At 41.5% G+C, this 27,479-nt stretch overlaps 1 protein-coding gene across 1 annotated transcript in view; it reads left to right on the top strand.

Moving 5' to 3' along the window:
* Positions 1 to 27,479, top strand: part of LOC122807241 — a 1,134,459-nt gene that overhangs the window by 634,645 nt on the left and 472,335 nt on the right. The window contains exon 3 of the mRNA XM_044078325.1: positions 9,717 to 9,833. Within this exon, the coding sequence (XP_043934260.1) occupies positions 9,717 to 9,833 (117 nt within the window). The remainder of the gene's footprint in view (positions 1 to 9,716; positions 9,834 to 27,479) is intronic.

Here is a 27,479-nt window from a genome sequence, read left to right as displayed (position 1 = left end):
TGGACACAGATTTGCATTAGGCACTAGCCAAGACAGTAAGTTTTGCATTGTTAGTAATTAGGACATGCTCAAAACAAGTATGTAATGAGACTTTTCTCAGTGTTAGATTATTGATGTCTGCTGGTGGTTCATGTATGATGTAAGACCATAGCTGAATTCATACATCTCATCTTATTTGCTTAAAAATATGGGCAAAGCCAAAAATAAATGGGGGGGGGGGGGGGTCAAGAACAATTTTTTTTTAAATGTTACTCTTATTCACTTCAAAAGTCAATAGGAAAGCATGTTTTATATCAGTATGCAAATTCTGAACAATCAGAAGTATAAAACCCTAATGTCTAATTTTATTGACTAATCCTCAGTGATCTACCAGAAAATCAGTCATTTATGAGTAGCAGAAAAATATGATGCAAAATAAGAAATTGTATAAAATCAGAGATAATTGAGAGGTATGGTTGAGATGTTTTGGGGTAGAACATATGCAGTGTAGGTATAGTAACTGCACTCAAGTCTTTTCTAGTTGTTCTTCCACTTTGGTTTTGTTTACATTTTTGAAATAAAATTTAGGGTATTGCAGTATCTTACAAAGATTGCGTAGTTATAAGAGTGCTAAGAAGTAGATTCTGGGGGGATGGAGGGATATATTTTTTATGTTCTTGAATTGTCTCTGGTTAGGGCTGTATTACTGTTAGTTTTGTTTTAGATACTATTTATGGATATACATTTTGTAGATGTCCACAACTTGTTTAACTGACTGATTTTTTCTCTTTGAAGTTGTCTGAATAATTGTGACTGAGCTTTCTTAGTTTTTATCTTAGTTAATTTTTTAAGGCATTGGAATTGTTGCTGAGCAGTTTCATCTAATGGGTTAGCTGTCTTTGGTTCAGCTCGGTTGTTAATTATGGAGTAGCTTTTCTCTCCTTAATTTTTTAGTAAGGTATATTTTACCTAGTGTTGGGGTTAAAAGATGATAAAATGTCAAACAGACATGATACATGGCTGCTATAGATGTATAAAGTAGTCAATTTATTAGTTGCAGTTCTGCCAATAAAATTTTGAAGAGTTGTTAATAGTTATAAACATTATAATATGAGATGGTATTTTCTTGAATTTGAATGACCAGGTGGAGAATATTGGAAAGTGGTCATTTATTGAACTGGAGAGGCTATTAGCGTAATTTGTTGGTTATGTTTGTCAGAATGATGTCCAGAGTTGAGCTGTGGTTAGTTTGAGGGCTGGGTCTGGTGCCATTTCAGGTAAATGCAGTTAAGGTATAGACGGTAGCCATTCGTGCTTTGCTCTTGCCAGTCCATAATTACATTTGCTACTATTATAAATTGGTGATGTTTTGTGTAATATCTTATTTTGTCCATAGTGGCTTGTGTAATAGCTGTATAGGATGGAAGTGAAATACAGATTATAGCTATTAATATTTTTAGCTTGCCTTCCTAATATTATTTCAATATGTAAGCTGGCTAAGGATCAGTGTTTAGTGTAAAACTTCTGACAGTGAGATTTTAGGTTAAATTGGAAAGCTTACTCTTTAGGACTGGAGCATGTCCTAATTAATAAGTTTTCCAATTTAACTTAAAATTTCATTAAAATTATGACTATTTATTAATAATTCAGAGTGCCTTATGTTGTGTACTGTGAGGTTAAGAGTAAGTTGATGGACGTATATTTAGACTTTTGAATGATTGCAAAGGGATTTTACTGAAAAGTACTTCTGTAGTAGGAATGAAGTTGTTATATGGTAAGGGGAGATGCAGTTGTCAGGTAAGATTTCTATCGTGATCATGTGGGTGGAAATCAAATTATGTGCATTAGTGAAAGGGCTGAAAAGTGTATTCTTTTTGATGTGGAATAGTATTAAGATAGCTATGACTGACATGAGGAGAAATGTATAAGATAACAAAAAGCCTGTGACTTTTAATTTAGAGGACGTAGAAACTCTAATTTTAATATGTAAATATGGAGCTGTTTGCCTGATAGTTGCAATATCTAAAAATTGGGAAATATGTAGAGAGCTGTTTGTATAAAAACTAATCAGAGTAACCATAAGCACAAGCACAGACATTTCTGGATTTTGTCAACAGATGCCCTGGAACAATTAGTCAGAGTACCCACTAGGGGGAATAACGTCTTGGATCTTGTCCTTACTAATATGGAAGCATCTTGCACCACATCTTGAGTATCTTTATCACTTGTTAGGTCTGGCCATAAAGCAGTCTCTTTCGAAATAAAATTGAAACCAGAAAGCCCTTCCAGCCAAGATACCGTTAGAAATTTCTTTAAGACAAGCTACCTACTCCTAAAGCGATACAGTAGCAAATTTCAAATCCACAACGAAGCCAGTTAATTCCACTGAATACACAGAAATGTACACCACCACACTGTATCAGTATGGAAAAAGCTGAATAGATGCAGCTGTGCCCCATAGGAACAAGTGCAGGGCAAACCCCAGAAACAAGCCCTCATGGTGAAACCATAATATCAACAAACGTTATAATAAAAGGAAAAGCATTTTGACCAAATGTAAGAAGGGTAATCCCCGGAATGTTAGAGCCCTTGTCACTGAAATAATCAAAGAACTCAAGAGCTTAATAAAGTCCACCAAAGCCAAATTTGACACTAAAATAGCTACCCAAGCCAAAGACACTCACAAGGCATTGTAATCTGAAAAGCCCAAAACAGCAGTGCGCTGAGCTGATTGTGAACGATGTTACAGTGCACTGAGCTGATTGTGAATGATGTTACTTACAGCAGTGCGCTGAGCTGATTGTGAACGATGTTACTTAGACTGAAGCTGAAGGTATGCTGAACGTACGGATAGATACATTTAGGTCTAACATTATCTGTCTCTCCCCTCCATCTATCCCTCAAGATATACCCAAAGACCAAGTTCAGAAATTGCTATCAGAAGTTAAAAATACTGCACCGATGAGACTTGACAATATCCCTGGATGCATTTTAAATAGCATGAAGCAAGATTTAGCCAAACCACTAACAACACTGTTCATGCTCTACCTCCAAACAAGTTTTGTACCAAGCAAATGGAGAACAGCTATAGTCATTCCCCTGCACAAGGGAGAACCGTCTACAGACCCAAGTAATTACAGACCCATAATTCTGACCAGCCTCATATTCAAAGCCGTGGAAACAAGGAATAAGAGGCAGGTAACCTACATGTGTAGTGAGACTGCAAGAAGGTTCAAGGCAGGCTGAAGGACATGAGGGAGAGCTGGGAAAATATACAGGAGAGAGAAATAGAAAGTAAATGGTTACTGTGTCTATTTGGAGAAGCATAGGAGGAGAGGCATGCAGCAGTAAGAGATGAGAGGTATTGATTACGGTAGATTGGGTTAAGAAGAAAATGATATGATGGTGGGAAGAAGGTTGAATAAGCAGTATAAAGATGGAAGAAGTAAAGAATCGGGTAAGGTGGACAGAATAGAATGGTAGGTAGGGAGAAGGGAGAGGTGGGCAGAATAGAATGGTAGGTAGGGAGAAGGGAGATGTGGACGAAATAGAATGGAAGGTAGAGAGAAGGGAGTGGTGGATGGAATACAATGGTAGGTAGGGAGAAGGGAGAGCTGGATGGAATAGAATGGTAGGTAGAGAGAAGGGAGAGCTGGATGGAATAGAATGGTAGGTAGGGATAAGGGAGAGGTTAAGGGAATAGAATGGTAGGTAGGGAGAAGGGAGAGGTTAAGGGAATAGAATGTTATTGTAGACAGAAGGTAGAGGTGGATGGAATAGAATGGAAGGTAGAGAAAAGGGAGAGTTGGTCAGAATAGAATGGTAGGTGGGGAGAAGGGAGAGGTGGTTGGAATAGAATGGTAGGTATTGAGAAAGGAGAGGTGGATGGAATACAATGGTAGGTAGGAAGAAGGGAGAGATGGATGGAATAGAATGGTAGGTAAGGAGAAGGGAGAGGTGGATGAAATAGAATGGTAGGTAGGGAGAAGGGAGAGGTGGATGGAATAGAATCGTAGGTAGGGAGAAGGGAAGGGTGGGCAGAATAGAATGGTAGGTAGGGTGAAGGGAGAGGTGGATGGAGTAGAATGGTAGGTAGGGAATTGGTAAGGATCCAGTCTATGATGGAGCTGGAAGTGGAATTTTTATGGAAGCGAGTGGGTAGAAAAAGGTAGGAAAATACTCCCACCAGGTTATAATACCTTCCGATCTGATAGACCTGTAAAAAAAGGTGGTGGCGTGGCCATCCTCTACTCAAACAACCTTAACCTCTCACCATACCCTTCCCCAATTCCTGACTTCCTCCCAGCTGAAATCATCATCCTTAACTGCCATCTGAATCCCCACAAAAAACTTGCAATTGCCTCTATCTACCTTCCTCCTGGTAACAATCTGCCCATTCTTGAAAACATCCTATCCTGGTTCTCCCACAACATACCATATAAGACACTTATCCTTGGTGATGTCAACATTGATTGGTCCAAATTCACAACTGACTCCACACAACTCAGTATCCACCTACACGGCTTCCAACAACTTATAACATCTCCCACTCGCTTCCATAAAAATTCCACTTCCAGCTCCATCATAGACTGGATCCTTACCAATTCCCCCCACCAATACCACAATCCCACCACCTTACCTGACTCCCTCAGTGATCATCTCCCTACCACCATCTTAAGACATTACTCCCATATTCCTAAACCCCACCTTAACAAAGACTGTCGAAAACTATCGAGTTTCAATTCATTCCAATTTAACTCCATTCTCCACAACATAGATTGGTCCATCCTAAAACACCTTCCCCTAAACGATGCTGTAAGCACTTTCAATAGCATCTTCATGAATACTCTAAACTCCTTAGCTCCCTCTAGGAAGATCAGAGTAAAATCAAATCATGCTCCCTGGCTCTCCAAAGAGACTAGGTCCTTTATGAAACAAAGAGATTGTGCTTGGAAAACCTGGACTAAAACTAAACAACCACATTTTTTTCAAAAATACAGGCAACTGAGGAACCTTGCAAAAAGACATACAACTAATGACAAAAAGTTATACTATAGCTCTGCTCAGCTTAACAACAAATCCAATCCTCGAAAATTTTGGTCAACTCTCAACAACATCCTCTATCTTGGAAAGCCCTCTAATCCCTCCCCATACCCTAACTCTTCCTCTCAGGAAACAGCTACCCTTCTGAATAAACACTTTATATCTTCCATCCAAAATCTGGTAACCTCTAAGCCAAACTCTACTTCGACACCCACCCCTCCAAGTCCCACTAACACAACTTTGTTTTCTTTCGAGCCAGTTCCCATTACTTACATCAAATTTCTACTACTCAAGCTAAAATCTTGCTCTCCTTCCACTGAATATCTGTCTCCTACATTCCTCAAACTTGCTGCTGACTCAGTTGCCTATCCTATATCTATACGAATTAATCAATCTCTTCTGGAATCAACTGTCCCCACCCTTTGGAAATCTTTCTTCACTATCCCTCTTCATAAAGGTGGAAACTCCACTGACCCCACAAACTTCTGGCCCATTGCCATTCTGGCCCCCCTCTCCAAGATATTAGAAAAATGTATTCACACACAGCTTCTCAATCACCTCCTCACACACCACTTACTTACCCCTACCCAACATGGATTTTGTCCACACCACAGCACCACCACTGCCCTCCTCTCCTTCACTCATATCATTGCAGAGGCCCTAGACAGCAATAAACTAATTTCCCGTCTCTTCCTAGATCTCTCCAAAGCCTTCAATACTGTCTCTCATCCTCTACAACTATCCAAACTCGCAAATCTCCACCTATCCCCCTCCGCACTTGTCTGTTTTAATAGTTACCTATCTGGCAGGGAACAATCTGTCAGATGGCTCTCATCCTCCTCACCTTTCCTTCCCATCTCCACTGATGTTCCCCAAGGCTCCATCTTGGGACCCCTTTTGTTTAACATCTTCACCAATGATCTTTACACCTCAAGCAAAGAATCCTCCCTTATTCAGTATGCCGACGACTCCACACTTATATCCATCTCAAGTAACATTCCTGAACTACACTCCCTGACCCAACAGGCCCTACTATCCACTGAACAATGGCTCTCTTACAACCTATTGATCCTAAATCCCAAAAAGACCAAACTCCTACTTTTCCTTCCCCATTCTCTTTCTCATCACAAAACCTCCTTTTTTATTACATCTTCTAACAATACAACTATCCAACCTGACACCCACACAAAACTCCTAGGGGTCATTATCGATGACGAACTAAAGTTCAACCTACACATACTCCAATGTATAAAAAAAAACAAACCAGAAACTATGTCTGCTGTATCAGAACAAAAAATTCCTAACCCCTGAATCTAGACTTACCCTGGACTAGGCACTCCTCCTCCCCTCTCCCTTATACGCCGCCCCAGTTCTTACCAGTATCCAGGCCTCCACTCTAAACAAACTCCAACAGACTTACCATAAAATAGCCAGATTCATTACTAACTCCCCATACAACTCACACCACTGCATTTCTTTAAACTCTCTATAGTGGCTTGAACTTCCCCAATTTCTGCTATCTTATCAATTTCATATGCTACACTCTATTCTTTATAAACCCTCCTTCTGTCCATCTCTATCTTCCTTAGCCTCTATCTACATCCCGTCCCAGGCCCTCCATACTTCTAACCAACAATTACTTGATATCTACCACCCAAAAAGGTCAGTAGACAAACTACTCTACAAACACTCCCATGCCCATGCTTGGAACAAACTTCCCCTTGACTTACGTTCAGTCTCCCATACCTCACACTTTAAAAATGAACTAAAAGCTTATTTTCTCAATTCCAGGACCTGCCCTTGCTATGACCCTACCTAGTCTTCCTTCCCTGTATGTACCCTCAAAAGGACCATACTTAGTACCTCATTACACCGCTCTCTCCAATGTGTCTACTATGCATTTGCATAATTTTATACAAACAACATTTTTTATTGTTGACCTATTGAACTATATCAATGTAAAATTGTTACTTAGCTTCTTTTTAATGCAACTTTAACTTTATGTATGTAACCCAACATATGTGAATCATTTTGCTGTAACTGCTATTATATCAATATTGTTTAAAATTGTACTTGTTTAAAATGTACTACTGGAGCTTTTCTCCTCGGGTGTCCACTGAAAATGGGCCACAAGCCCAGTTGGGCAAACCCGGTTAACAAATGTCAATAAATAAATAAATAAAATAAATAGGGAGAAGGGAGAGTGGATGAAATAGAATGGTAGGTAGGGAGAAAGATGGATTTAAAGGTTGGTAATGGTGTCTGTAAGTGACTAACCAAGAATGATTGTGGAATGAATGTTAGCTCCTTGGTTCTTCAAAAATTGAGGTATGTATTGGAGTGCATAACAGAGCTAGCATAAATTAATAGCACACACCTGAAAGATAAGACTTACCTGGATATAAGTTGCCCTCTTCCCAGTAGCTTCTCCTATGTAAAAGAATACAAAACGTGGCATGTCACAGCCAGTGCTGTAATGCGATATACGCAGTGTGCAACTTTGCCTCTTAGAGTGCCAATAGTCACCCTTGTAAAAGTGTTTTCTTATGTGGGTAAGCCCAAATCTTGCTCTTCCACACATTTTTAGTGATGTTTATATATAGATGGTTTGTCCTTTACACTTGTTCTGTGTTTCAGTTTTATACACGCACACACTATGATAGAGACAGTGACGTCCAGTACCTTTGTAGTCTGCTTCTTTCCCCTTACTGTCTGTACAGAGTGCATTGGCCATGATGGTCAGCATTTGTATTTCTGTCTATTTTTTTTGTGCTCAGTAGAAAGAAGTAAGGGACAGAGGTGTCTAGCCAGTGCAAAGGTTGGAGAGATATCACACAGGATCGGGTAAAAGCAAAAGTGCTGAATACATGTTTTGTCTCATTTTTCATAGAGGAAAATAAGAGGAATTTGCCCTGCTAGGGGAAAATAGTGCAGAATGGTTGTAGCAGTGGACAGACACCAGGGTGGAGAGGGAGGAGGTTCTTAGAGTAGATAACCCTGATAGCCAGGCAGGCTCCCTCGGACAGTCCTCAGGAATCTGGTCATTCATCTGGCACATACCTGGGCACAGATCCACAGCTGATCATTATCTAGTGCAGAAAGTCTACTGGACAGGAAGACTGCATGTGTGGCACCCTTCTACAAGGCACGGAGAGCAGAAGCAATGTAATGTCATGGCGAGAAGTCTGAGAATAAGGCCGATAGGGTCAGTCAAAACAGCAGTCTCCAGTACATCACCCAATACAGGCTTATGACTAGAAGGGGGGTGTCACTGAAACCTGATCCAGTTTTTATGACTGGGGTCAGACTGGAACTGAATTTGTCACATAGGATGTTGGCTATAGAACAGATTATGTCATTATATGGAGCTTGTTGTTGTCTTAGGTGTTACCTCTAACACTCCTAATATTGTTAAAAAAGACCTTATGGTTATAATTGGACTAGGTGCCTGACTTCATTTCATATCCTGCCTTAGTCTGCTAATGGCATACTTGAGTTCTTTACTGGTCTGCCTAAATATTTCCTTGTGTTTCTTTTCTTGGGAGGTCAGGGAAGTCATTTTACTCTTAATATATAGTTTATTTATTTGGGAGTTTCATCACTGTGGTTTAATTTAGACTTTCCTGTAATACTTATGACAAAATGGTAATAAGGTTCTCCAGACGGCAGTTTAGATGACCATAGTAGTCTAAGGTATATGTAGCGACGTTAGGGACTGAGTCAGTGAGAGGGGCACACCTGGATTTCTTCAGCCCCTTATAGAAGGATATTAGTTTGGCTTTGGTATACTCTATCAATATGGCAGAGTTAATGTGTAAAGATAATACTAGTATTAAAGCAGAAAATGACAGTTTGAGGGTCAGATTTGAACAAGGACAGAACAATGCCTGCAGGGGTGCAGGTAGAGGGCAACATTTAGAAGGATGAGGTCAAGTATAGAACATTCCAGACATGCATTATGATGCTTTCATTTGATGTGGAAGATAGCAGAAGCAGTATTTCTTCTGAAAGGAAGCTGCAGCTCCATAGGTGCCCCAGTTTGCACAATAACAGCTCCTATCAGCAACCAGTGCCTGTAGCGTATCACCTACTACTGCCCGATTTGCTGGCAATATTGAGAACTTGTGTCTTGAGAGCAGTAATTTTTCAGTGGATAGCCTACACTGTATTGAGCTGGTCTTTTGGAATCTGGTGCAAACTATTATTTTCAGTTAAGCATGTTACATTCTGGACATCTGTCTTTATTGTCTCACATTGTACTGTATGTAGAAGAAAGAACAGAAAACAGCACACAGTCATAATTGCAACTGTCATGCACATACATTTATTCAGTGTACTTTTACTGTTGTTTGTATTTTTCATTGTTAACTATGATCAGCTGAAGTCTTTGTATCTGTTATTTATGTATTTTTCCTGGGTAGGGCAGTGATCTCCACAGACCTTTTTAATATTTAGCCTGGTAGAAGTGTCCAGTTAAGTGACTTGTTCAGACACACACAGTCAGGCAGTAGATGCCGCGAGGGAATCAAACGTTGCACCTCTGGACCACAGGAAACAGCTCTTTAGCACCTCAAGTTAAGTTACGCTAATAAGTGAATGAAGACAAAGTTGACTCACTGAATGTGTCGTGTATTAGATTTTGCATCAGTAGGGCATTTATAGTAAAGACTAACATCTTAAATTGTCTGTTTCAGGAGATCCGGGAGATCCAGCAACCTCCACTGATTCAACTGGTTTAGTGACTGGAATTGTGTTAGTGCTACTACTAATCGTGGGTGCCGTGGTTGCAGTCTATTTTTGGAAACGCAAAAGCAAGTACCGTTTTTATTCTGATTTTTGACATGCACTTGAGTTATAGTTTTCATAAAGTAATGGCATTTCAGTATTGAAAAGCAACTCTTAAAACATTTGCATGATCTATAGGACCTTAATGCAACAAGTGCAGAAGTTTCTGTGAAAAGCTATGAAAAGTGTATTTTGAGAATTGTTGTGCATCAGTACTTCAGCAAGTAAGGTAACTGCTTGCAACATCTCTGACTATATGGAATATAGCAAATCTTTGACGTGCTCAAATGGCAATACTTAAATCATTGACCTCAAATGGTCCAAAAAAAAGGAAACACTAATATGCAGACTTATACAGGTCTCTCTGTCTATATTTGTGTGTTTGTGTGTGTGTGTGTGTGTGTGTGTGTGTGTGTGTGTGTGTGTGTGTGTGTGTGTGTATATATATATATATATATATATATATATATATATATATATATATATATATATATAATTCAAGCCTATAGCACCTTTTTGTATACTTCTAGTTAACACCTATAGTTCCTTATGGTGTCCAGACCTTTCTTAAGTCTGACTTTTTAACTATGTGACTTCCGGCTTGTAATAGGCAATATTAGAAAAGGCAAGGATTTATTACTAAAATGACACTAAAATTGTTAATCTAAGATGTCCTACAGTAGAAAAGCCTTGATTAGCTTATGCTTTTTAAGTTTATTTTTCAGAGAATGCTCTGGAATGCAAGGATTATGAAGGCATTATTTCTTTTATATGACATTGTAACCTATTGTAATTTTCAGATGATTGTAAATGATATTTTGTTAACTGTTTGTTGTTAAATTTTTAAACTCACTGAAGAGCTTCTCTCCCTGGGTCTCCACTGAAAATGAGCCAAAAGCTCAGTTGGACTAACCAGGTTAACAAATGTAAAATAAATAAAATAAAATCAATAAATTTGTGTAGGCTATAAGAGGTGCATCATTCCACACAATATAGGTATTAATGAGATATACACTTGTGTATGACCACCCATCAAATAGACTACTTATCGAATGACAAATCATTGAACACAACTTGTCAATCACCACCCGATCAAAAAAAAAACCCTGTAAAATATGTTTTTTTCAGGAAGCAAGCTCCCCTGCACCCCCATTCCCCTGGTAATTATATATACCAGCTCCAAAATCACAATACAGTCAAGAAAGGACAAATTCCCCAATCCCCACTGTACAATGATGTCACACTGACAAAAAGCTGGGACAGACAATAAGCTGATTTTTTTGAGCTGCTATATCTTCTTTTTGTCCATTCAACAACTGTTACTGGGTTTACTGTAAGATGTTATTTCATATCTCTGGCAATAAAACTTTTTATTTATATAATTTATGCTGGTGCTGTATCATTTTTTTGGAATTATATATACATACGTGATACGCACGCTCACACACACACACACACACACACTGTTGTGTTTGTGTGTGTATATTACTGACAGCTTTGCAGTATAGGGAGAAGAAATCCTGACTGTTCCCAGATGACAGGTTTGATCAGTCGTCTGGATCCTGTAGAAGCTGACAAGGCATGGGAGAGGAGTAATAAGGCAGAGTACTCATCTCTCAGATATTAGGGTGATGGGACATGCTGGCACATCATACCCACCTGCAGTTTCTGGTGGAGATTGTGACATTGAACAAGAGATGAGTGCTTGTTAGCATCTGCAGAGCAGGAGCTTTGAGGTGCATGTATCCGTGGAGGCAAAGATAGCTGCCTCACAATGCCTCATTTATATGTCCACTTCAGTCACGTCACCTGTCACATCTTGGAGGTGAACATAGTTAACTCAGCCAGTGAATCAGCTGGCCACAGTATGATAGCTTTTTGGATTCATGCCATTCTCTCTCTTATCATGGGGTGGTGAATAATGCAGTTGCAGTGAGACATTACCCTCTTGAAGGAGAGTAACATCCCATCAAAGGATTGCACTGGAATGTACCACAATGTTATTGGTCAAGTAGACTACAAAGCACTAATCAGCTGTGTGAGAGGGCTCTGAATTTAGCCCAAATAATATATATTTTAATATATAATGCTGCTTGTTTTCATTAGAATGATATATGAATGGCATTTAAGTGGTGACAAACTGAGGTGAAAGGATGTCAAACTATTGTAAATAAACATTATAACTTTAAAAAGAGAAGGTAGTCAACTTTGTTACATCCTGCATTAATAGGCAGCTTAGTTACATCCTGCATTAGCAAGCCAGCTTAATTACATCCTGCATTAGCAGCCAGCTTATACATCCTGCATTAACAGACAGATTAGTTATGTCCTGCATTAGCAGCCAGCTTAGTTACATCCTGCATTAGCATCCAGTTTAGTTACATCCTGCCTTAGCAGCCAGCTTAGTTACATCCTGCATTAGCAGCCAGCTTAGCTACTTACATCCTGCGTGCAGCCAGCTTAGTTACATCCTGCATTAGCAGCCAACTTAGTTGCATCCTGAATTAACAGCCGTCTTAGTTACATCCTGCGTTAGCCAGCCAGCTGATTAAGCAGAACCTGAGTCATGATATACAAAGTAGAAGGCTAAAGCCCTACCAAACCGCAGCACTGGCCTTGTATAAATGAAGAACGGCTCTCTGCAGCAAGGGTTCTAAGTGTTATTCTACAACTTGAAGAAGTGTTTTAGAGTGTTTTTAGAGCAACCCTACACATCTTCCCGCACAGGATTCCAGCAGAGTCAGAGGAGGAGGAGAAAATCTACTGCGAAAAACCTAAATGGAATTAATTACTGCATATATTAAAGTAATTTCGGGACTGTTGCTCTTTGTTTGTGGGGTCTCATAGACTTCAACAATTACTATATACATACAGGGATACTTATTTTTCTTTATTTGAATGTTATTTTGATGCAGTTATTGATATCAAAATAACCTGCGCCACTACCTTTTGAGGTTAAAATAAATGTGTATATTTTTCAGAAAGCAGTGGTGTGTGTGTGTGTGTGTGTGTGTGTGTGTGTGTGTGTGTGTGTGTGTGTGTGTGTGTGTGTGTGTGTGCGTGCGCGCATCTGTGTGTAGATAAAGATATATGTGTATTTATACTTGCATGAGAACACTGCTATGTCTTAATGATGGTAAGTAATGTGCTTGTTGGAATGTACAGTGGATATAAAAAGTTTACACACCCCTGTTAAAATGCCAGGTTTTTGTGATTTAATAAAATGAGACCACAATAAATCATTTCAAAACTTTTCCTACCTTTAATGTGACCTATAACCTGTACAGATCAGTTGAAAAAACAAAAATCTCAGGGGAAAAATATAAAAAATAAAAAACTTACAATAAGCTGGTTGCATAAGTGTGCACACCCTTAAACTAATACTTTGTTGAAGCACTTTTTGATTTAATTACAGCTTTCGGTCTTCTCGGGTAGGAGTGTATCAGCATGACACATCTTGACTTGTCTATATTCGCCCACTCTTCCTTGCAAAAGCACTCCAAATCTGTCACATTGCGAGGGCATCACTTGTGCACAGCCCTCTTCAGGTCACCCCACATATTTTCTATTAGATTTAGGTCTGGGCTCAGGCTGAGCCATTCCAAAACTTTTCATTTTCTTCTGGTGAAGCCATTCTTTTGTTGATTTGGATGTATGCTTGGGGTCATTGTCATGTTATAAGGTGAAATTCCTTTTCATCTTTCTAGCAGATGCCTGAAGGTTTTGGGCCAAATGTGACTGGTATTTGGAACTGTTCATAATTCCCTCCACCTTGACTAAAGCCCCAGTTCCAGCTGAAGAAAAGCAGCCCCAAAGCATGATACTGCCACCACCATGCTTCACCGTGGGGATGGTGTTCTTTTGGTGATGCGAAGTGTTGTTTTTGCACCAAACGTACCTTTTGGGATTGTGGCCAGAAAGTTCAACCTTGGTCTCATCAGACCATAACACATTTTCCGACATGCTTTTGGGAGACTTGATGTATTGTTTTGCAAATTTTATCCGGGCCTGTATGTTTTTCTGTGTAAGAAAAGGCTTCTGTCTTGTAACCCTACCCCATAGCCCAGACATATGGAGAATACGGGAGACTATTGTCGCATGTAGTACACAACCAGTACTTGTCAGAAATTCCTGCAGCTCAGGAAAATCCTACTAGGACAGCTGAACTTTATTTGGGGTTAATCAGAGTCTCTTTAATTGATGACAGGTGTGTACCCAAGAAGACTGAATGTTGGAGTTAAATCAAAAGGTGCTTCAACAAAGTATTAGTTTAAGGGTGTGCGCACTTAAGCAACCATCTTATTGTACATTTTTTATTTTTTATATTTTCCCCTAACAGATTTGTTTTTCAACTGAATTGTACAGGTTATAGGTCACATTAAAGGTGGGAAAAGTTTTGAAATTATTTATTGTGGTCTCTTTTTTTAATATCACAAAATCCTGGCATTTTAACAGGGGTGTGTAAACTTTTTGTATCCACTGTATGTTTATATGTATCTATATACGTGTGTGTGTGTGTGTGTGTGTGTGTGTGTGTGTGTGTGTGTGTGTGTGTGTGTGTGTGTGTGTGTATATGTATATATATATATATATATATATATATATATAAATATATATATATATATATATATATATATATATATATGTATGTATCTATATATGTATATATATAGATATAATATATATATTAGTGCTACAGAATCCTGAAAGCCCAAAATCCTGAAAGTTCAAAATACTGAAAACTCAAAATCCTGAAAACACACATGATACCAACACTTACTATATTCCAGCACAAGTACATACAGAAACAAATAAAACACAAACTATATTACTGTTCCTCAAGTATAAGCAGGGAGGTAAGCCCCCCCCTGCACCACCATGTGGGGAGCTGCACCCCCCACCCCCTGCTACTTAAATATATCAACTCCAAGAATGCACTTAGTGTAGTGAAGTGCAATCTCGGATCAGGGGGGTAGAGGCACAGCCCCCCACATGGGGCTTGCCCCCCTGCTTATAGTTGAAGGGTAATTTGTTTCTGTATGTACTTGTGCTGGAATATAGTAAGTGTTGGGATCCTGTGTGTTTTCAGTATTTTGAGTTTTCACTATTTTCAACTTTCAGGATTTTGGTCCCAGGATTTTGGGCTTTCAAGAATCTGTAGCGCTCCCACACATATATATATATATATATATATATATATATATATATATATATGTGTGTGTGTGTGTGTGTGTGTACTAAAAAAAAGAAACAACTAAATGTTGACTTGCCTAATGACAACACAAAAACAACAACAACACAGTCCCCAGGATTTACGAATCCTCCGTGTAAGACTAAAGTAGTCTTACAGGGAAACGCCAGTCTAAGAGTAAAATAGCAGCGCGCCATGCATATTAATGAAGGCGCGCTGCCTCAACTCAAAGGCTAACACGGAGCATGCATGAGTGCAGGGGGCGTGTCGAATCCACGCCCTTGCAAGTCTCTCAATTGGGAAATGTCAACTGACATGAGCGAGTCCGCTCAAATGTGTACTACACAACACTACACTCCCCCACATTCTAAACCCCAGTACAATTATAAAATGTAAAACTTTTAATTTTTTTTATTATTCCTGATATAGCTGCCCGTGTTTGCGCGTGTTTGCTCGGGTTTGCCCATTGCTTAGCTACAGTTAGCAGTCAAGACATCGAAGAGGATAATAAGATACTTATATGCAAATTAAGCAAAACAGCAATAGCATAGTGGTAGAACCTTCGCACAAAGAGGAGGCATTCCTGGTTCGAGTCCCACCACTCCCCTTTTTATTTTCTGTTGGAAATCTGTATATGAAAAGAATTCCTGACATTTATCATTGAAATTGTAGTAAAAAGCATTGAAATGTCCTATGTAGTAGTGAACGAATTTTACATATATATATATATAAGAAAGTGAAATGGTAATGCATACTGATTAATGCATAAGTAACGAATCTTAAGCAATGTGAAGCACTGCTAAGCAAAGTTTACCAGTATTAAGCACATTTTAGTATAATTGCGCATAGCGTAGCACTGCTTTAACCAGCACAATAGCTTTGCGCGGAGCTGCGCATTGCGCCAAATAGCGCAAACAGAACATGTTATGCACGTAGCTGTGCACCACACTAACCAGCGCAACGGCAGGCAACGTCGAGCAATGTTGGGCAAAGTTGAGCAAAGTCGGCTAAACACAGCCACACCTCCTAGCAGGTCTGGCCAGTAGTAAAATAAAAGGCAATGACAGGCCTCGAACCCGGGATATTGTGCACCATAATCACAGAACTGAACCACTAAGCCATGACAGATTTTCATATGTATGCACTTTCAACACACACATACATATCAGCAGAAGTTTACCCAATGCTAAGCAGGTGTGCTTTCAGCTGATTTTCCTCAAAACCGGCCAGTCACAGATAAGTGCGGGAAATGAGACATACTTAAGCTCCATAGGTGGGAATACTTGCCATAACTGGTTGTAGCTCCCATCTGCAGTCAGCATGGCCGGTGTTGGAGAGGGCTCTTGATTTTGAGCGCAACGTTGGGGCATTGAGGAGTTGAAAGTAATGCTTTGGCTCCTCGTCCATAATCATTAGGAGAGACTCCTGCAGGGCCAGTTCCAAGGCACCCAATACAAAGCGGAAGCCTGGAACCATCTAGCTCATGATCTTACCAGTGCCACAGGCGTCCCTCAGACTGGTGAGCAGGTCAGACACCACTACTCAGACCTGAAGAGACGCAAGGAGGACCAACTGAACCAGTGGATACAGGAGGCCCGTGGGATGGAAAATGCCCCACTACTGAGTAGGTAGCCATGGAATGAAGTATATAAGAATTGCTATTGTAGTCTATATTATGGATAGGTATGTCTCAATATCACTTAATTTACTTCACAGCTGCAGGTGTCCGTGCTGTGAATCAGCAAGCCTATGCAGATAGGCTGCTAAGGCTGCACCACCACGCAGGTTAGTAATTATTCTGCATGTATTGTTATATAAAATAAGTGAGAGAGCCTGAAAAAAAGTGTTGTCGCCCAATAATAAAGGTGTAATAAGTATTGAATAACTTCTCTGCATGTACTGTTATGTAAAATAAGTGAGAGAGCCTGGAAAAAGTGGTGTAGCCCAATAATAAAGGTATAATAAATCTTGAATAACTTATCTGCATGTACTGTTATGTAAAATAAGTGAGAGAGCCTGAAAAAGAGTGTTGTAACCCATTAATAAAGGTATAATACATCTTGAATAAGTCTTCTGCATGCACTGTTATATCCAATAAATGAGAGAGCCTCTAGAAATGTGTGTTATGTAATTAATAAAAGTATAATTCCCTGGAGTGCGTCCGTGTCACTTTCTTTGATATGTTGTTGTACTCCAGCATTATAGAAATAGTACTGTTGTATTAAGCGCTGTCAACCCACACTTGGGTAGGCCCATATAAAGTGGATGAAGGGAGTGCCAGTAGCTGTTAAGCATATATACAGTCCTTAAATGTTGGTTCATGGCCGGCATGTACAGGTTAATCTGGCACATGAGTAGCTTGTTATTGCGTTCCCCAGAAATGTCAGTGTACTGCTAGAAATGTAGGGGGCTGTTAAAATATAACTGATGATGTCACCTGAACACATCTAGATATGTAGATATATAAATATAAATATAATATGTAAATACGTAGCAGTAACATCTGCATCCTGGACAGTTTGTATGTCAGATACAGGTCAGGTATATAAAGAACTAGCAAAACCCATTTCACAATCTAACGGACATTGCCTAGTGTAGTAATACATGTAAGGGATATATACCTGCAGTCAATAGGAATGTAGTGTAAACTATAAGTATATATAAGTTGTTAATGGAGGTATCTTTTTACACCCTACTGTATGTGCATAAACAATGCAATTCCACACCTCAATGGGTATGTCTAATCTCAAAACATTTGTTGGGACATATGTCCTATTGGTTTATAAATATCTGCATTTACTTTGATGCATGTGCCCTGTTCAAATACCACAATCTTGTTGGCCTGTTGCCACCAATTAATCCTGCATGCTGTTGTAATGTCCACTGTTGTTCTATATATGCATGTGTTATGATTGCTGTTCAACTGTTGGAACTCTGGTATGTTGGGTTAATGGGAATACTACTGCATGCTGTTACAACTAATTTGGAATGCTGTTGGCTGTTACCAACCCATATTGTCATTAAATCCTCCTAAACATAGAACGTATTGGAAGGCCGGTCCCAGTGGACCCACCTGTCCCACCTCAGCTGGCGATGGTACCTGGCAGCAGCAGGTCTGGTGCCCAGCCTGGGACCTCCTCCTCCATTGGGCCTGTGCCACCTTCAGGTGGAAACGCTGCAGGGGATGGGGCTCGTCCCCCCCTTGCAAGTGTGGATGGAGGAGGTCCTCCTCTCACCCTCCGAATGGTCCAGGCAGTGGTGCGTAGAGAGATCCAGCGTTCTGTCACTGATCCTCTACGCCAGCTTGAGGCATGAGTGGCGCAACTCATGGGTGAGCCTGTCCCTCCTACACAGCCCCCAGCACAGCCACCCTCTGGGCTGTGAAGATGCATTGGTGACTGTCCATGGGTGGGGATCTCAGTTCCACTGTCGCCATCTGCGGGCTCATGGGCTTGCGGTTTCCAAACATCCTTCCCCGTCAATGTTGTTCACCCCCCACATGTGTCATATTCCACCCCTGTATGTGTCTTGTTTGTCCTGTCTGTTTACCTCCCCAACCTACCTCCCCAAATATACCTACATCCCGTACCCCACATTCCACTCTCACCTGGAAAAAGAAAAAAAGGGCAATCTGCTCCAAAAAAAAATTACGCCCCATACATAGCTGCCCATTTTGCATACACATCTGCTGGACTTATAAAATGTAATTCAATTGGCAGTACAGCATACTTTGTTGTCCTCACCCCTCTCTCAGGGGTGGAAGGTTTCATATTTCCCTCCAAAATTATTGCATATGCATAGCCATTGCGGTAAAAGAAATGGGCAGCTATGGTCCTTCCCTACACCCGTCCTGCACATCCCGAGCTGTTTTCCCTGCTGTCTTTCCCTCTTTGTGGCCCTTTTTCACCACTGTCCTATCTCCCCATTTTCTTTTCTTTCCAAGAAATGAGCGTGAGGGTTAGCGGGAGTAAGCACTTTTATGCAGTAGTTAGCGGGTTTGCGCGAGTGTGCGCTTAGCTAAGCATTGCTAAGCTTTGCGCAAACCTGCGCAAACCCGCTTACAACTGCTTAAAAGTGCCTTAGTCACCCTGCATATGAGGGCCCTTGTTCTGCTCAGCAGCAAAATAAAACACCACTGTCAGTGTCAAACCCCGGACCTTGGATACACTAGACTGCATGAAGTCCCACTAAGCCACAGTAGATTACAGCAGGTTGTTGTTGAAATAGATATATCATGCATTAGAATGAGTGAATGTAAAGGAAAAATAGGAATGCCATAACACAAAACCTGTTCTGTGGAACTTTACCAGCAGTTGTGGAATTGCATTATATGACTGTGATAAGAGAACCAGCCATTCTAGCAGTAAATGATGTTACAGCAGCACTTTACAACCCCCACACAGTATCATAGCAGGACAAACACTGGCATATCTGACTAGGACAGAGGACATACATCCCAACTGTGACTACATATCAGGGAAGTCCCTGATTTTGAAACATATGTTAGCTGTGTCCCACTGAATCCCCTGAAAAGTACTGACATTAGGCAGAAAGGTGGGGTATTACACCTAATGAATAATGACAATATGTAGGAGTTAGACACCACTTGTACTTCAGAAAAGGTGTAGTAATTCATATGCACTGGTTCTCCCGAAGTCTCCACTTACTGTCCCTAATATTCTTAAGGTGTACCTCACTTTTACCTACCTTTACCTCACTCTGTTCAGATATGTACCTGAGTGTTTCAGAGGCCTGGCCAAGGCAGAAACACACAGGCATATCAGCTTTTCTGCTGTTACACACTGTGCAAATAGCTTTGGAAGGAGTTCCACTAGCATACCCTTATGTAGGAGTACAGCATTGAAATACCAAAGGATGTAGCCCTGTACTGGTAACAAATGACTGTAACAATGCCATTGTACCAGTGCTGAAAAGACCTGTGCGTTGCACAGACAGAGAATAACAGCCTAACGTCTGACTACCATCTGGATAGGTGCACAGTTGGGAGCTATGCAGACAGACTACTTGCCTTGCTAAACTAACAGGTACACAGCAACCATTTAAGTCCAGCAAGATAACATTCACACAGTAATACATAATGCTGTCTGTATGTCTGCATCCCCACCCAAATGTACAATATACCTGTGTGTTCAGGGTCTACCAAGGTTGTAGGCAGGCATACTCAGTACTGGAATTGTCCAGTTTTCTTGAGCATCCTGTGCTAATGTCAACAATAAAAAGCACAAACTGTGCAGAAGTGAGTACATTAATATTCACAGTATAGCAGTTCACAAACAGTTCATGTGCCAAATGAATACATCTCAATAACTAATTTTGTATGGCAGTTAATTGTATAAGTAGAAAAGAAACTACATACTCCCATGTATCTTGTGTTAGCATTTGTAGGGGTGAGTACAATTCTACACTAACAATTGTGTACTGGAAGTGGCAACATTCAGGTCTGAGTACAACATTTAAATCACTGGCTACACCCCTAGCTTCAGATATAAGAACTATACCAACCTTCTGACTTACACAACGGTGTCCACAGCAAACAAGCATGGGCCCCACTTTGGAAAGCTGAAAGGGTTACGCCTACCTGACATAGCAATTTATAGCATTGGGTTGCTATGACAGTGAGTACTGCAATTACCACACAGCAGGCTGCATGCAATTACCAAATGGTGGCCACCAATTGGTGCAGAGGCCATCACATGCACATGTGCAGATACCTATAAAAGCAGGCTGTACTTGCTGGCCACACATGCAATCATTCCATTGCAGAGACAGAGACAGAGAGAGAGAGAGAGACAGAGACACACACCCACCCACATCAACCGAAAAAAAAAAAAAAACAAAGACACACGGAACTTAATACTACCAACAGATACAAAGGAAAGGTATGTAACAGATATGTATTTACTGGCATGTAGTAGATGTATTTGAAGAGTACTCTACATACTTTGAAACATCAATATGTGGCAGCAGTACGTATCTATGCACAGATGCCCTGCATAACTACTGCCATGGACAAATCAGTGTGTAGCTGTGTGCAGTGGGACATAACTGTGACATATGTAGCTCAGCATTAATGTTTTCTGTGTTTTGTACAGTAGTGTGGACAATGGCTGTTTGGAGGAGTAGCGCATGCAGCTATATAAACATGGATGTGAAAGAGTAACACATGCATGATAGTCATATTAACGTGTAGCTTAGCATTGGCAACTGCTGTACCAGGCTAGTATGCTAATCTAGCATTTGCAGCTATATATACACCCTCTAATATTACTGTGTGCTCACATGTGACACCTGTTCATGTTGCAGCAAGGCCCAACAGGTCAGCCGTGAGGTCCAGGGACTTACAACAGTGTGGACCTTGTGTGTGTATTGCACACACATACTGAGAGATATATCTGTGTCAGATGTATTAGCATCTGTACATGTGCATAGAGCAAGGGACATACTGTAACTGTTTGTGAAAGGAGGTCATATATATGTTGGTGAAGGTTGTTATGTGCATATTTGTATGTAGGTAGTAGTGTGTGGCAAACAAGGCAGCATACAGTGCTGGTATATGACATGTGGTGGTTAAACGCTGTGGGTGTGATTTGTTAGGTTTGCAGTGTTGCAGCCAGTGAGGTCTGCTAAAGCCACATGGGCTGAGAACACCTTCAATGCATTTCACACAAGACTGTGCAATATCTTTACATAACTGTGTACCTCACATCCTTCACATAATTGATATTCCCACCATGAAAGGTGGACTGTATATGTGCCTATATGTATATCTATATGTACACCAATGGATGTTTATATGTATGTGTGTGTGTATATATATATATATATATATATATATATATATATATATATATATATATATATGTGTGTGTGTATATATATAGAGAGAGAGAGAGTGAGACCGATTCATATTTACTGCGACATATGCCTGGTGACAAAGCCATGGCCTCAAGCTCAATGTCGAAAATGCATTGGCATCCCTTTTGCTAAAAACTCTGTACCCATGAACTACCACATAGGTGGTAGTCAACTTAACACCGAAAGTGTGATAAGAGACCATGGGACACAGGTGGATAGTAGTCTCTCCTTTGATAATCACAGTGCCACACTAGTCATGTAATCTGTCTACATGGCACACCTCATCACAAAAGCTTTGTCATCCAGGGAAAAAGAGGTCAGTGTTCCCCTCTACTCGTCACTCACAAAACCCATTATAGAGTACAATGCCCCTTCTGGTATGTACCTCACAAGACATCTACAGCATCTGGAAAGGCCACAGACATACCTCACAGAGTATTACTGTCCTCAAACAGATGCTCTGTGCAGACCATCTCACAAAACCACAGCTAGACTGTGTAGCATACCGCCAACCCAGAGGTGACCTCTGCCTAACATACAAAGCTATGTCAAACCCAGAGCTGTTGGACATGCTCCACGTAAACAGATCACAATCCCTACGAGCTACACGCTCTAGGGACCTAAACCTTGTCACCTCAATAAACAGAACATACTGGAGGGATAGATTCCTATCTCAGAGACATCCCATACTCTGTAACAAACTACCTATCAATAGCAAACAAAGCTCCTCAGTAGCACTCGTCATGAATAGTCTTGATGATTGGCTGGGAGATAGGAAATACACCCCGGGAATCACCTCTGTGGCTCTGCTTGACAGGGGCACATGAAATTAAATAACTTGGGTGTCAAAGGCCAGGGTACCGTCTGGCTAGACTTCTATAGGCCCTAGGGCCAATAGCCTATTACCTACCTATGAACCAATATACATCCACATGTACTTGTTGCAATAATTGCTATGTGAGGTTGACTGAGTGTGTTGGTGAATGTGTTGGTGAATGTGTCACAGTTGTGTATATGTGGGATAGCTTAGTGGGAAACTGTTTCTGTCATGGTATTATGTGTCCTAGCTCTGATCCCAGCAAAAGATGTGTATGCTATTGCTAGCCAGAAAAAGCAGTATGGCATATGGTCTGACGTAGTCCCTTGGTGTTAACTGGGGTGTGCCATTGGAGGCTAAAGCAGTACATGTATGCTCATTGATTGGTACTGCTGGTGTATCCAAATCCTGTATGAACTGTAGTACTACCTGAAGCTGTAGGCCTAAACAGCACAGTATGGTGTATGTCCACATTGCTTGGAAACACTGTTTTGTGTATTCCCTGTAGTCCTCACAGATTACATACCTCAGGCATGAGGGTTTGTAAGTACTGACACACAGTACTGTATGGTACACACGTAAAGCTCGTCTGGGTTGCCATACCTCTGTGTCCTGTATGTATGTCTGATGTGTGTGTGGGTATGCCTGTAACATGCCCTCGGTCATATGTGTGTTCCATGATATAAGTGCATATCTAGCAACATGTATAGTCTAGTACAGCAGTATGCCACCTATATTCATGAATGTGCACATATTTTAGGCAGGGGTTTTCCATCAACAACTAGTGTGGTGTACTGGTAATGCTGTAACTGGACTTTACAATCATTGCAAAGGATGACATATTTCTTTATGCATTAGCTTGATATATACCTCCTGTGGCTAGGTGGTGCATTGTGTCGCATACAGTGTGCCATGTACTGTTGTATAGTCTTACATAGTGGTTTATCTTTGTTGCTTTGCAGAAAATGGTCTAATATATAGAGCGTGCCAGGCACTGTCAGGCAGTTGTGGGTTGGGCACTGATATGTGGTATTGAAAGTGTGTATCCTCTGACAGACAATAGGTTGTTATTTATGGCAGTTCAGTGATATCTGTACTGTAGAATGTTAAGTGTGCCACATGACTTGCTCACACGTATTGTTTCATTGTCTTCCAGGGTCATGGCCCACCATCGCAACCCTACCTATAGTCCAGCAGAGGATGAAATCCTAACCACCAGTCTAGTTCAAAACTACACCCTGCTATTCTCAAGAACCAGCCAAGACCAGCATGAGCAGACTGCACTGTAGCAAGATATTGTCCGTAGGGTAAATGACATAGGCATGCATTACTGGACATATGAGCAGGTACGCCATCACTGCAGTGATTTACTTAGACATGTCCGGCAGCGTGCGTCTGATGTCCGTAGCCAACAGCTTGCCACAGGTGGTGGGGTTACCACCCATCCCCCCCCCAACCAGAGTGGAGGAGCTGCTCCTGAGCCTGGTGGCTCCCAGCCAACAACAACAGCACACATGTATCATCATGGAGGCCAGAGCCCCCCAGCAAGTTCACATGGAGCGTGCAGGTAACATGGCATAACTGTAGACTACTGTTACCTCTATTGTTAGATCATGCATATGTGAGATGTGTACTGTGTATTTAGAAGATGTGGAGCCTGGTGTTGTGCAATACTGATAATTTGGAACATTATCTGTAGGCCTGTGACTGTCAACTGTTGTACTACTGTAAGATTGCAAACCCACAGTAGCAATGCCACAGTTGTTGCCACTGACAAACTGTCTCATATCCTTGTAGGTCCCTCTGGTGTGACAGCAAGGCAGCAGACCCATGCTGGTTAGTGTGTTTTACATTTAATATTGCAAATAAAATGTGCATGTCATAGGTGAGGTGTAGGCCATGTACACATGTAACACACCTACGCATAATGCATGCTGTGCATGTTTGCTGTGAGACTATGCACATCTCAGTAACGTGAGTAGCTGCCTCAAACACATGCAATACACAGAGCATCCCAAACAATTGTGGCTACACTGTAGTGGACATTGGATAGGCAGAGTCGATACACATGCACACAGCATACACAACTTCGTCATAAGCAGTACATGTTAATATGCTACACATGACGTATTCAGACACCCGCTGTAAGGTCACACTCCAGTATCCCAAATGTTATCCACACAGCACACATAATATTCCTGAGGGGTAGAGGCCTATCATGGGGCGGTGCGGCTCTCTTCAACACACAACACATTCATGTTAGGCAATGCTCCCTATTGGGCACCTTACAAACCCATGTAACAACTGGCTGTGAAATGGTGAATGTAGCCATGGTACTGCGGTTCAGGTACAGCATGATAGGTGCCGGTCTGGCACACATTAGTAGCCTTGAGTGACCACATGATGCTGCATGATGATGGCTCATGGTACTACACCCCATCCAGTTACAGTAACCACAGTACTACACATAGCATTCATTGCTATACACCTCAGTGTTGTGTGTGTACAAACATATGCACCTATACACAATATGCATAGCAATCACCATTTGCACAAAGTGACACATATATGTCTTGTAATGCTATTGAGTGTGTAGGTCACATGACACACATTGGGTATGTGTGATGTTTAATGTTGCAGTTGTATTGTAGCATGCCATGTCATGGCTGGCATTGGCATGTCCACAATATGTTCTGCACTCACCATAACTACTGTACAATGGCTATGTTGTGCAATGGTATTCCATCAGGTATACACGCACCACTCATCCTGTGTGTATACATAGCATGCATGAGCTAAACCTGTGTCCACAATTATCTGCTACATACACAGACACTCTAATCAGTAATGATTATCTATGTGACACACAGATAAACATACAGCCATGGTATGTATACCTGTGAGTGATGGTGCACAGCGCATTGAAGAGCTTGTAATACTTGCACAGCAATGTTGTGTCCATGTATACATTGTGTTCCAGGGTGAGACCAATCACTGAACAACAACACACATGCATCAAAGCCATGTATACTGTTATTAGCAAGGACTGTCTACACTCGCACTGCATGCTGTTGAGCAACACACGTCCTGCATGCTGACACGTGTGATATGACTGTTTGGCTTGTGATACTGTACCCCACCATCAACCGCTATTGAGTATGTTCTGGATTGCTGGTTTTGTGTGTGTGTGTGTGTGTGTGTGTGTGTGTGTGTGTCTGCTTGTCTGCTTTAGTGAGGAGTGTATTTGTGTGCATGTGTGCATTTGTTCATGTGTGCATTTGTTCATGTGTGCATGTGTTCTGACATCATGTACAGGTTGTAAAGTGTGTTTCCTGTCTTCCTCTCACAGGTGCTGAGGTTGGGCTGGTTCACTGCAGCAGGGAACCTGATGTCACTGACACAAATAGTGATAATGAGGATAGGTGTGCTGAGGCACAGGCATGTTTGCCAGGGTCTGTCGTTGGGCCACCAATCGACAGTACACAGGTGTCCACCCCATCCATGCACACAGTCATACTGCCAATACATCCATCATCACCAATGCCCTTAGCTGAGGGACAGTGTACAGTCGGCAATGGCCAGGACAATGTGGTATCTATGGCACATGCATCCGGACACAGCAGCCATACCCAGAGATCAGGAACGGTACCACATAGGCAGATGTCCAGGGGTTCTCGTCAGAGCACTGCTGGTCATCATGCCCCTGGCAGACGTGCCACAGGTCTTACAACCTCACGCATGTTCCAGGCTGTCATGGAGGCACAGGCACGTACGGAACGGTACACCAGACAGGGACTAAGGGCACAGAGGGCACATAACACCTCTTTAAATGACAGTATCCGTGACCTAGCAGGTGCCATCCGTAATTACACTTAGGTCACTGATAGACGTTGGGGTGAGACATTAGATGTCCTCTGCAATGTCATGTCCATTTGTCAGGACAGTGCGGGACGGTTGAGACGTCGACATAGACATATGTCAGCAACATCAGCAGCTGCCAGTCGCCGCGGACGTCCCTCAAGTCACAGCCGCTCCCGTAGTGCCATTACCAGCCCCAGTAATGTTGGGGGTGGGCTGTCCATAGACTGTCCTAGAAGACCACGTGCACGTGGCTCTGGCCAGTCCCAGCAGGGACCTGGGTCCAGTGTACATATGTCTACCTCTGAAGATAGTACCCAGTCTGGCTTAGTACCTGATACTGTCAGTAGCACCCCTGCCAGGCACAGGTACCGTATCCGTGGCCAGAGATGGTGATCTGTAAAGCCTGGCAGGTAAAGTCTGTGGCTGTCCTACCACAAATCCCTGTATATGGCAGCCACATGGTGGAACTGTGTGCATGCAGACACACACACACATAAACCAGACACCTAGGGCTAACACATACCCACACACATTACATCAGCATTGGCCCATAGCAGCACTCTTGGCCCTCACACACACACACACACACACACACACACACACACACATACACATACACACACACACACACACACACACACACACACACACACGCATGCATGTTGATTTTATGGCTCAATGTAGGCCTCTGGCAAACCACCAACACACCCTGTGCATATGATGAAACCTGTGCCACCTCCTGTCATCTGTATCATTGATGCAGGAACAGGCTAACATGGTGCTGATGCACAGGATGACTTTATAGCAGTATAGCAATGTTAACATGTTGTCACCAGTAAATTTAATGATATCCTTGAAGGTGAGCTGAGCAGGCATGATGCATTAAAGCTGTGATTGTCAGTGTAGTATTGTTTACACCAGTGTTAA

This window comes from Protopterus annectens, chromosome 7.part0 (genome assembly GCF_019279795.1).
Source record: "Protopterus annectens isolate FY-2018-M chromosome 7.part0, PAN1.0, whole genome shotgun sequence".
Lineage (NCBI taxonomy): Eukaryota > Metazoa > Chordata > Ceratodontiformes > Protopteridae > Protopterus > Protopterus annectens.
Note: the sequence above shows the minus strand (reverse complement) of the source record. Positions and strands in the feature narration are given on the sequence as shown.